Source organism: Lonchura striata, chromosome 7, assembly GCF_046129695.1.
Source record: "Lonchura striata isolate bLonStr1 chromosome 7, bLonStr1.mat, whole genome shotgun sequence".
Classification (NCBI taxonomy): Eukaryota; Metazoa; Chordata; class Aves; order Passeriformes; family Estrildidae; genus Lonchura; species Lonchura striata.
Genome location: NC_134609.1, coordinates 6,378,539 through 6,391,154, shown reverse-complemented (window position 1 = coordinate 6,391,154; position 12,616 = coordinate 6,378,539). Strand labels below are relative to the sequence as shown.

General features: G+C 44.0%; 1 protein-coding gene across 5 annotated transcripts; it reads right to left on the bottom strand.

The window, feature by feature from the left end:
• Positions 1 to 110: 110 nt before the first annotated feature.
• On the bottom strand, positions 111 to 12,151 carry NCOA4 (nuclear receptor coactivator 4). 5 transcript variants are annotated; one of them, XM_021536160.2, is made up of 10 exons: positions 12,030 to 12,151; positions 6,658 to 6,811; positions 6,047 to 6,187; positions 5,838 to 5,926; positions 5,278 to 5,386; positions 4,620 to 4,691; positions 4,068 to 4,211; positions 2,830 to 3,840; positions 2,419 to 2,508; positions 111 to 1,866 (listed from the first exon to the last, which is right to left on the bottom strand). In XM_021536160.2, the coding sequence occupies exons 2-10, from the start codon at positions 6,796 to 6,798 to the stop codon at positions 1,861 to 1,863; spliced, it is 1,803 nt and encodes a 600-aa protein (XP_021391835.1). In that variant the 5' UTR covers positions 6,799 to 6,811; positions 12,030 to 12,151; the 3' UTR covers positions 111 to 1,860. The 5 variants fall into 5 exon arrangements, with proteins under 5 accessions (XP_021391835.1, XP_021391831.1, XP_021391834.1 ...); XM_021536156.3 differs by lacking the exon at positions 111 to 1,866 and having other exon boundaries at positions 1,875 to 2,508; XM_021536159.3 differs by lacking the exon at positions 111 to 1,866 and having other exon boundaries at positions 1,875 to 2,508; positions 4,068 to 4,208.
• Between the last annotated feature and the right edge of the window lie 465 nt (positions 12,152 to 12,616).

Genomic DNA, 12,616 nt, shown 5'->3' with positions numbered 1-12,616 from the left:
CAAATGCAAATTGGACGGAAGCACAACTGTAGCAGCTTCCAGACAGGCAAGCTGGACATGTGCCACAGCAGTTTTTGTTGACCATCTTGTAAATGAGACATAACACACACTTTTGTTGAATTATTTTTTAATGGAAAAGACTAATCAATGTTTTACATAAATATTAATTAGTGACAAGTCAGTTGAGTAAAGGAATACATACCCCCAGGTTTCAAAGGCTCATAATGAACTGACAAAGTAGCACACAATGAGGACTACATGGAATTAATTGGAAGAGGTGGGCTGCATGTTGATCCTCTTAATTAAGTTCAACTGCTAGCACATCTGTTACTGGAGTTAGTCACAGTGCAGTCTTTCCATGGAGCAAGAAGAACACGTGAAGGGGAAAGTGAACGCCTAAAACACCTCTCTGCCTCCAGCAGAAAGCCCCTGGCTATGAAAGTACAAAAGCCTCAAGTGTTTGCTGATGTTAAGCCCTTTCAGGGTCTGGTTTCAGATGTGCAGTCTCCCCTTCTCAGACTAAAAATTTACTTTGAAATTAATGCACAGGATTGATCAGACAGGAATGTGTTCACACTGCAAAGTGACACCAAGGTCAGATCTTAATAATAATTTATTTTCTACAGGGCTGTAAAGAACTCAAATCACTTTTATTCCCAGGCAGGCTGCAGGGATGGGGAGAAGGGGGCCTATTTTCATAGTCCTTAAGAGCAATTTGTTAAGTGAGTAGAAGCTGCGCCAAAAACTATGGAGTTCACAGTTTTTCCATGGAGCCTGACAGGCATGATCCACATTTCCATATAATGTCTTTGCACTCGTTCCTACAGGCTCAAAAGGCTAAATATCTGATGAGGTATTGCTTATATTATGTCCACAGCTTCAGGAAGATCCAAGTTACTGGACCCCACTTTCACATACATAATGACATGGAAACCACAGATTAAATACCTTTAAACTGCATCAGTGGGAGCCACAGTTTGCCAAGTTATTGTTTCCCAATTGAACAGCAGGTCATCAATCTGCTGAAGACATCTAATTCCCCAAATATTACTTTTAAATATTATGTGGCTAAGATGCCTGCTTTCCAGTGGTTTAGTCAATAAAAATTCATTATGAATTATCTAGAACTAACAGAAACACACATTTCATTTTACAGCTTTTTCAGTGACATTCAAGTAGTTTGTAAATGCTGGGGACACAGTAGGGTCTGATCTACTGGCACAAGAAGCTACCCTGTTCTCTGAAAGACTCAAAATTCACAAGAGTTTTGATGTAAAACTAAGTTACCAATTCTCCTGTCACATGTTAGGTCCCATAAATCCATGTATTTTTCAAAGTCTGGATTTCACATATTTAGCTGGGAAATGCACTGACACAAGATGTAAATTAAACCTCTGAAGTGAGCAACTGCTCCATAAAACAAATTGCTTGCAAGTACAGCCTAAGTAAGCTGGAACCCAACGCATGACAGTTGTAACAGCTGAAAGAACAGCAGCACTTCTAAAGGTGAACGTTCCACAGCACCAGAAGTATCCTGCTTTATACCTGCACTGGCTTCAACATACTTCAAGTGACAACCCATTAAAGATCCTTGTATTCCCATAACACATACAAATTTGCTAACACCTCTGAAGCATCAGATTGCTTATGGTCAATGGGTTTACATTTCAGAATTAATGACAACAAAAAGGGATCTTCTGCACCAGAACTCTGTTAAATAATTAATCTTTCTTTTTGTTATAGTTTTAGAAGAGAAAGCAGATGGCCAAACACAAAACACAAGCACTCAGCTGGCTGCAGTCACTCAGCGTGATGTGGGACTGATAGCAGGAAGGGGATGATTTCAACACATCCAGTTGTTCACATCTAAACAAATTTAAAATAGGGTTATTATTCTCTTTGATAAATAGCAACACTTTAAAAAAAAACAACTATAAGATACCCTTGAAAAAGTGGTATTAACATTCCTCCTAGAACTGAGGATCCTGCCTTTTAGGGTTTTAAGTACTCCTGCTAAAGGACCATTTTCATTCATTTCAAAAACAACAACAAAGAGTTATCATCAGAAAGGAAAGACATGAGGTCAGCTGTAAATACATTACTAAGGTAAGAAAGAAGCTGCCTGAAGATTGTTACATTAATTCCATGTCTTAGTTACAATCAGAGTTACCAAGTGTCAATCAGTTGAGAAATTTACACAAGGACAGAAGTAATTCCCTCCCCGGCCAGTGATCAAAAGAGGAGGAATAGTAAGAAAGGAGAATGGTCCACGCTGTTAAAAAGTTGTATGGGAACGAAATTACTACACTGTTAAACATAACTTAAAGAACTGAAGGTGACCATTAGCTGCCAGTGTCTGTTTTCTGTACCCCGAAGTTATGATTAGGCTCAGCTGTTCTAATAAATTCTGTATCCTACCTGTAAAGGAGACCGATACAGCCATTTCTCGTTATCTCCACTGAGTTTCATGCAGGCAAAAAGGTCACAAACTGTAGGAAGGCCAAAGTCCTGAAAGAGAAGTTACCTTAATTACCGACCCCAAACATAAATACATTCTGATGTACCTTCAAATTCTGTAAAATGTTCAAAACCAAAACTGATTTATGAGTCTTTGAGATTAATACATTCTTCATTTTGTATAACATATTAACTTGTTAAGTGCTAAGTAACTAATAATTGTGAAAACATTACAAGAGCCAAGAAATCTAAAAACTTTTCAGTCAGTATTGTCCGAAGAGCTATGACTTTGGAAGAGCATTAAGGCATTCAATTCAGTGAAGCAATAAACCAGGCACATAAACCACAAATGCATCAAAAACTTATGCTCACTTGTGCTTTCTTGCGCAGAAGCCATTTATCTTCCACTGGAGGCAGGTTTGCATTTTCTAGGTCATTTGAAGCCAACACCCAACTGTTTACATTTAAGGGCAGGTGAAATGGAGCCAAGAGGTCTAGGAAAGGACTCTTGAAACTCTTGTCTGCTTTTTCCCGACTCTCCTTTTCTTCTGTGCTTTCTGCTGTTTGCTCAGCCTTGGCCAGCCAGCTTGTCAGAGGCCTCTCGAGCAATGCTTTCCAGGGTTCTGCGATCTCTGCTGAATAATCTGTTTTCTCTGCACTCACGGGTTCCCTTGGGAGCTGCTGGGCAGGGCTGAGCCAGGAACTGGCAGCAAACTTGGTCTTCTCATGCTCAGGGTCTGGTACATCTCTCTGGCTGACAGGAACTCCATTTTTGTCCTTCCCATCTTTTTTCAGAAGCCATTTGCAAAGGGCCTCTTTTCCACAGTTTTCATCACACACACATTCTGAAAAGCTGGCACACAGATCATTAGCTTTGCACACATCTTCCACTTTAAAGGGGGTCTGAGGATGCTGAAGAAGCCAAGCATTTACAGCAGATGTAGTGGATGATTTCTTTCCATCAAGATGCTCATTCAGGCACTTCAGATTTCCCAGGTTCTCAATTTCCACGTTTTTGCTCTGGCTGCCACGACAACTGGTACATGTTTCAGCTTTGAGGAGCCAATCATTTAAATTGCATTCCTCTCTAAAAGGTTTAAATTCATTCTTCCATTTCTCATCTGAAGCAATACTTGCATTTTCTGTTTCAGGAGTAAGCAGCCAGTCAGAAAGGTCCATCTCTTCTTGTCCAAGGGATTCTAATTCCTCCACCTTTTCAATAGTGGAAAAGGATGAGTTGAGAGTAGAGGTGGAGTCCTTGCGACCAGGGGAATCTGCCTTCCCAGCAACATCACGCTGCTGATTGTGCAGGAGCCAGTTCTCCAAATCCTTCAGATTTCCCCAGGCTTGCTCAAAATAGCAGACTTTGGAAGAATTCAAATCCTAGTAAAGACACATTGAAATACATCTATTAAAACTAAAAGGCAATGTTCAGCAACTGTTTGTGTAGTTAGAGCTCAGAGCATTCAGCTAGTAAGTGCCAAAACATCAAGTGAACATGAGGCAGAATGAAGAGTACTACAGAAGGTTTCATTCCCACCACATTCTGCTTGCAATCAGGTACTCTTTTCCCCTCTGTTCAAAACTAAATTAGCACACAAAAGGTTTACCTGGCTGGGCTCTGACACACACTTTTGGGTAACCCATTCCTCCAGATTGGTGCTGGGAACATAGGGAGCCTGGCACACACCCCCAGGCCTGCTTCCGAGTAACCAGCCAGCCAGTGAGGCACTCGCTGTTCCACACTGCGTCTGCTGCGGAGAGAGAACGCCCTTGGTTAGAGACAGGCTGGCTGCTGAGCCAACCTATGCTGAGCATCAACACAGGCATCCAGCAGGCAGCAGTACTTGTGCACCAAAAGGAAAAACAGTCCCCTCTAATTATGAAAAAACCCACAGGAATTGGATAGTTCCAACATCAAGGGACATTCAGTTAAGAAATCCTTTCAGTCACAACCCACATAGACTTTCATACTCTGTTCTTGCCTGTCTGCTCCTGGAGCAGCTACAATGTCAGATCACTCTGCTCACCATAGCCACTGTTACTGGCTACTCAAACTTCTTAACAAAAAAACACAAGCCATTACTCAAGCTCACATAACATGCTTGAGTTCTCCTCTTTCCTCTAATGCAATTAAACACTCACACACAGGTCAATCTTACCTGCTCACAGTTCATTAGGGCACAACTCTGCCCTGGGAACCAGGGAGAAGTATTCTCTCTCTCTGAGGTTTGCTGAAAGAAAAGTAAAAATTAATTTAAATCTCCATTTTGTCTAGTTTCTGGGACAAATTCTACGATAAAGCAGAAGTAAAGCACAGTTACAAACGCTCAGTGTTTTATGGCTAACAATGGTCTCAACATTTACAAACAGAATGGAGAAAAATTGACTATAGAAATACTACATTGAGTCTGCTTCCTTTAACAGAATTATCTCCAATAATACAGGAAATATGCCACTTACATGAGAATCCCAAAATACTTTTATCACAGAAAACATCTACTATGTTTTAACTATTCCTATCTAAAGAAGACAGCAACAAATTTTCATCTGCTGGAACAGAGTAAGAATGCAGTAGTCATCCCCTCAGCCTCTGCCAAAATACATTAAAATACATGTACATAACTAAACTCAGTGAAAACTACATGCAATAATGAATAAATCACTGTGTGTTTATTGTACAGCTAAAATTTTATTACTCACACACAGAATCCATTCAAGATGTCACTAAAAGCAAAAATATCACTTGGAATATATTGCTTTACTGAAAAAAAAGTCTTTGAGGCAAGTATTCCAACCCAGGGAAGTCCTGGTGCTTACCATTGTTTTAATAGAACCAAATGAGGTAATAGCTTGGCGAAGGTAAGATGTGTCAGCCTCAAAGTTCAGGATGGAAGACTCTTCAGGTTTAAGTGTAAGACTTTCCAGTCTGAAAGAGAAAGGTGATAGTTACAGGAAGAAAAAAAATTACAGTCCTCTTCATCTGTTCTGTTTTGGAAGTCAATCCATTATTTCATAAAAAGGCTTTCATGCTACCTGGCAGTAATTAGGTAACAAAGAAAACTTTTGATACTGCATACAAGAAAGGAATGGCTATCATCAAACCAAGAACAGAATAAATTGCCAGTAAAATACAACTTTCACCTTCTTACTTCAACTGCCATCAACAACTAATATTTGAAATAATCTGCATAAACGAGTACCTCTCCTGCCCATTACAGTCCTGATTTATCACCTCAGATTGCTGTTCTTATTTCTAGGAACTATTAAAAATGTAGGAACAGTGAAATCTGTTAGTTCTATTAGAATAAGAAATCAGATTAAATTCATAAGTTAAAAGAAACCAAACTGTGTTAACTTGCATCATAAAATATATTTACCTCTCCAGGCAAATTGAAATCTGGTTTGCCAGTTCGTGACTGTAGGAGTGTTCCAGCTGATGAATAAGGCAATTGAACTGTCCCAAGAACTGTATGGAAGACAAAACACATGTTATAGTTTCAGCTTCCAGGATTAAAATTGAACCAATACTTGCAAGAACAATGTTTGCTTGAAAAAGCCAGTGCAGCAACTGACAGCCAAGCCTTACCCAGTAGAGCTGCTGTGCCTGCTGCTGCAAGGCCTCCTCTTTGAGCTGCTGGATGAGATCCACCTGCTCGAAGAGCCACACCTCACGGGAGCGCAGGCATTCCAGCTGCCGGCTGATGTGGCTGTGGATCTTGGCCTTGACCTGCCAGGACACACACACCATTTCTACATCTGTCAAGCAGAGTGGACGTACATGTGCTGCACTGATTACAAACTACTGTTTGTCAGTGGCAAGTGGTATTTTTGGAGTGATTTATTTTTCAGAAGTTCATCACAGTCACCTACAGCACCACATGACTCGGGTCAGTAACAGTCCCAAGGCTACCTTTAAAGAGGTATCAAAGAATAATGTTACTTGTAATCTCTCTCTATTCTGATGTTTCAATCAACAATCAGCTTTTGGAAATTCTGCATGCCTAAGCTTGCAGAATTGATAAAGATATACAGGAATACTTTTATCAAGACCACAGCAAAATGACACAGCAATATGTTTGCAAATTGCTAGGAAAATGTCAGACCACCATGATAATAGTAAATATTCTGGAATAATAAAAACTTTAATTGAAATCATGTTAGTTATTAAAAAATCTTTAAGAAGTCATTTAAAATTACCTCCCGCCAGTTTTCTTTAATCTGCTGCTCAGCTTTGACAATTCCAGATATAGCTGTTTCCAAGTCCTTCTTTGCTTGAAGGCACTTTGCCAGAGTCTCACTGCTGCAGGAATTTCTATTTCTATCTTGTGGTGGACTCATTCTTGAAGTGTTCCTAAAACACAATCGAAAAAACGATTTCTTAATAGTTTCTATTCCTCTTTAACAGAAGAGGAAGGGCATCATATGAAGAACCATCTGCTCTACTTCACTATAAAGGTGAACAAAAAAGCCCCTAATGCCTACACAGATGCAAGTTTTCCAAACATAGATAAAGCTCTCCCACAGGAGCAACAACGGTCTCCCAAACACTTCAACCCACAGAATTTGCACAATCACAGGAAAACCAACAGATATTTGACAACAGCTTCAGCCACAGGAGTTTAGGCAATCCTCCCCCACCAGTCACCTTCCTCCAGTTTTTATGCCTAGCCAGCAAACTCCAGAGCTGAGGGGCTGGTTCAGGGAAGGTTCAGCAGCAATGCTGGAGCTGGGGGAGAATGGCCTGACCAGGGGCAGGAAATATTTCATCACCCTTCTTTCCTCTGCAGGCAAATGAGCCGGCTCAAATAAATGAGAAAATTCCAATACAGTTTCATTAACTGAAAACCTACATGTTGCTACAAAGATCATTCTTTACTAAGCTGCAAAGGCCAGAATTTTCACAGCTACCCATTTTACCCAGCTGTGGTAACTTAGCTTCAGCACCGTTTCAAGTAGAAGGGGTTCAAATACAAAATTTCTACAGAAGTTACACTGGCAAGGACTCTGCAAGTAAGGGGGAAAAGATAGTATGGATTTTTAGCAAAAATGGGAAGGATCACTAAGCACTTTTCCTAAACAGAGGGTTATTTTGTTACCAAAGAGTTTGAATTCTCCTGGCAGTTTCATGAGATTCCTGAAGCACTGAACATTCATAATATTTATTCTATTTAAATGAGTCCTCAGCAATGACAACTACGGAAATTCCCAGCAGATTTAAAGCATACACATGTGCCAATCTAAAATGTCACAAATTTTACCACGACTCAGGAGAGAACTGAGAGTAGTTTTGAATATGACAAGACACCAAGAGCTTCTGTTACTGAGCAGTTATTTAGTCTTCAATTTCCAAGCCACATGATCATATAAACCGCAACCCAAAAGTCCTTCTACAGAAACATATAAAAGACAGACATAAAAGTGTGTGTTTCACATAGAAGAGAGCTAAGAGTGGCTTGCAAGTGGAATGTGACAGAAAAAGCACTGTTCACGGTGGGGCAGGAGCAGAGGCTGCACCTCCCTTAGTTCCCTCAACACCACAGGCTGTCTCTCCAGCACCTCCAGACACAAGACACAGACTAGGCACAGAAGCCACCCCAAGACCCTGCACACAACTCAATCCTATCCTCACCATAACATCTCATCCTCTAGGAACTGCAGAGCACAAATACAAGAGAACTCAAATATGCAGTATTTAAGTTTATGTTATTTTTCACCAATTAGACAGCGCAAAAGTCCAAAATACATCATTCTCCATGCTGTGCTATGAACACCAGTTTTGTGCCAGTATATGTACACTCTAGTCTGTTCACAGGTTCACTTCTACAAGGTTTCATGATCTTCACCATGCTAGCAACATTCAATAAAAGGTAAGCTAAGCTTTTTATCACAACACTCCCTAGACTTTAACTTGCTGTTCAACTTTCATGTACAACTTACAGGAAGTAGGAACCAACAATGACAGTGGGAGCCCTAGTTCTCAGATATAATCTAACAAGTAGATTACAGCAATGCACACAGCCAAGAAAACAAAGATATTAGGTACCTTTGTAAACTATCATATACCCAAAAGTAAATTTTAAAAAATCATATTGTTTCATTTTTATATTCTTACATAACAAGTCAAAGTCTGAAAGGCTAAATAAAATTACCATATTTGCTCACACAATAGATAATGTACTTAACAACTCTTGTGAAAACTATGTTAACCTACTTTATCACATTCTGCATTAGCAATTTCATAATAGCACAATTAAATTTAAGAAGCTTACACACCCTTCTCTAATGATCTCTGAAATTACTGTTTGTCGCTCTTCCTTTTTTCGACGATTGCAAGAGACTCACTCCAGAATGTATAGAGAGAATGAATGCTGCCTTCCTCCAGCCAGCCAGCTCCTGTTAAAATGGCTGTTCTTAGGCTTTGTCGCAAATAAGCCAGTAAAATTCACGTGTTGAGCATGAGACCAAATCCACCCTTCTTTTCAATTTCCACAAGCCTCTAACAAAACCAAGTAGGGGCAAGCACCTATTTCCTTGCTTCCCAGTTACTCCCAAATAGCACTAAGAATTTAAGACGTTTTCAGGTCGCATGGTCTGAAACACCCGCGATCACACAATTCGGCTCAACAGTAACAAAACACAAGAAGACACACGGCTGCGACGCACCATCACCTGCTGTGGCCATTTGCGTGCCATCAAGCGGTTTCCAGGCATACGGGGATCCCCACCAGCCCCCGCTATGCGCATCACGGGATGCACACCCCCAGCAGATGAGCTCGCACTTACTTTCCGCGCTCAGGCAGCAACCCCGCAATGCCCCGTTTATAGCGCGGCCTCCACTCCAGGCGCGGCCCCCGGAACGCTGCCAAGCCTCAGGTTCCGCTCCAAGCCCTGGCTCGCTGGAGCGGCCCCGCGCCTTATCGGGGCGGCGCAGCCCGCGCCGCGCCCGGCCGAGCCGCACGTCGGCGGCGGGGCGGGCCCGGGGCGGGCCGCGACCACCGGCCTCGCCCGCCCTGCTCGGCCTGCCTCCAAACACGCAACCAGCAGTTGAAACCGCGTAACCTCAACGTTTTGCAACAAAACCGCTATTTCTTGCAACTTCCTAAGCGAGGCAATGTATCTTCATGAAACAACAAAGCAGACGCGAGCGCTGAGGCAGCAGCAAGAGCTGGAGAGCTGCGACCGAGCCAAGCTGCCGAGCTCACCCTTTCCTCCCTGGCCACGCACAGCCCGGCACTGAGGCTCCCCATCCAGCACCGAGCCTGCGATGCGCCAGAAGCACACACTGAGCAGCTCGGATGCAAGTTAGTTCCTAGAAAGACCAAAATGGCACGCATACATACACAATTCTTGTCACATCTACTCTTGCTTCCACAGTTTTACACACAAGGCTGAGGAAGGCACACAGAATGGCCTCGGTTGGAAAGGACCTTGAAGATCGTGTGGTTCCAACGCCTCTGGCATAGGCAGGGACACCTCTCACTAGACCAGGGTGCCCAGCACTCCATCCAGCCTGGCCTTAAATACTCCCAGGGATGGGCCATGCACGTGTCCTCACCCGCTCTTAAGCAGCAAAAATGTTATAGCCATGAAACCAAAAGAACTGCCTGAATGATAACAAGACGATACTATTGTTCCTAATATTAAATTAACTACCAGTTTTTGCAGGAAGACTTTTGGCTTGCTGGAGCGGTGTCACCACAAGACCCTGCAGCTACAACTCCTAGTCACAGGTGCTCTGTGCAACCTCCCGGCTGCCTACACTCCAGCTCTGGGATGTTAATTCCCATAGGTCAGAAACACTGAACAAAACTAATTTTAAGCTTTTAATTAAGTATGTGGCTGCTGGTGAGCAGAGGAGGAGGAGACAACACTGCCTCTTCAGCAAACAGGCTGGCAGGAAACTGGTTCTACCAGCTTTTCACTCACAGCACAACCATCCCTGCTGCCCTTGGGAGGACCATTGTTTTTCATTTTAAATGGGTGTGGAAAAATCACCTCAAAAACAGGGCTGTGCAGAGCCTTTGTTGGGGAAAAGCTTCTGAAGGGAATGAAGCCTACCATTGAACAGGCTCTATTTATAAATGTGGAATGATTTCTTCCATTTGGCAGGACAAGGCTGCTCCAAAGGTCTCTCTGACCTGTCTTTATGTGACTTTAAAACAGCTGCCTTGTTTGAACTGAAATCCCCACTGACTTCCATCTAACTCCACCAAAAAACAGTAGTTCCCCTTAAGAAGCTCTCCCAAATTAGACAAGCGGGAGTTGTGGTCAGGGAGTGAAGTACTCTAAGTACACGAGCTGAATCTGGGAACTTCCCTTTTACATCCAAGCATAACAAGCACTTTATACAGTGCAGCATCAGCATAAACCACCAGTATCTGCATGGGGCTCCTGCTAGGGGATTATTTTACTCCAAAACAAGTATATGACACCCTATTTTTTAAATCACAAGCCATGTGAAGAAAAGAAATAACCTTCAACAGTTTCGAGCAAGAGAAAAAGTGAAATAAACACCTTAAGAAATAGTAACAGAAGTTTCAGGTATTACATTTTCTAAAATACAGGTAGTTTTCACCTGTCTGCACAATATATGGTCTGTGCCAGATCTGAACACCTGTGACCACCTTTTCTAACTATTTTAGCTCTGAAACAACCCAGACAGTGCACAAAGCACTTGTTCTGAGACAATCTCACAAGAGCTGGGCTCTGAACAGTCACAAGTCACTAATGTAGCTGTGAAGAAGTCTGATCACCACTTTATTCCGTCCATCGTAAATATGTATTTTATGTATAACAAGCATATAACTGAAATCACAAGGTATCTGAATAAGAAGGCCTGATATCTCTATGCTATAATTACTGGAAATACCAAAGAAGATACCCCAGAGTGGGGAAAACACATTTACCTTAACGCAGATTACACATTACAACGCATCTTCCGAACTATTGCACTTAAAAAATCCTTTGGAAAACAAGTGACAAACCCGTGGTCCTGCCTGAAGCATACGGCCCCAAAGACAGCACTGCCATGCTCTCTGCACATCCATCCATCCAATGTTATGCACTTGCAGCGTGGCGAAGAGTGGTTTTTACATGGCTGCCGGCTTTTCTCCGCTCCCCTGACTGCATACCTTATCGAAAGTCTCAGGGGAAGGCAACCTTGTTCCTCTGTCACCTTTTCTCTTTAATCCCAGCCATAAAGACGGAGTTTAAAGCTGTCAGAATGTTCAGCAAACCCCCGGAAGCTCTGGCTCACACCACTTACCAGCATCGAACAACACACGTCCGACAAACTTTCAAGAAACACGATGAGGCACAACCCCGAGCATTCCAAACCCAGGCATTACTGCTTATATAACCTCTGAGAAGCGCAGCCGCTAACAAAAGACTTTGCCTTTGCAATTAGAAACGTGGCTTTAGGAGCGCTCGCGGCCCAACCTCCGCGGCACACGGGGACCCAGATCAGCACAAGCCCCGTCTCCGTGAGCCCCGCGTCCATTTCCCGACCGACCCGCCCGACCCAGGCCGCGTGCCTGGGCACTTCCCGCCGCGCGCACGGGGTGCCTTACGGGGTTCCGTAGGTGATGACTGACGGGATTCCTCAGGGGATTGCTCCCGGATCCCCGCGGATGTCTCCCGGCCCCGCCGCTCCCGCCGCCCCTCACCGCCGCCCGCGCGCCGCTGCCTCCGCCCCGCGCCGCCCGCCCGCCGCCCCGCGCCGCCCGCCCGCCGGCCCGCGCGCTCTCGCGAGACCGCCGGCCCGCGCGCCCCCTGCCGGAGCGGCGGAGGGAGCGCTGAGGGCGCGGCGGGGCGGTGCTGCCGTGCTGCCGTGCTACGCTGCTCCTCACGGCAGCCAAAGTCCGGGAATCACGGCTGACCCGGCGCGGCAAATCCTCGGAGCACAGAACGTGTATCCTGGGGCGAGCTACTGCTGTGGGTCTTTTTCGTGTCCATGGGAAATTTCCCGGAGTACGTGGCTTTCCATGGTGCAGATTTTGAGTTTTCCTTCAGGGCAGAACACCTCGCGGTGCTGCCTTCCCCCTTTCCAGCTGCGAAAAGCCAGTTGCGGCTCCCTGCCCGCGCTTTGGCCGGCCGGGGCCAGGAGACCGGCCCCGCTGGCCAGAGCGTGCCGCCGACAGCGCCGAGGCGTGGTTCC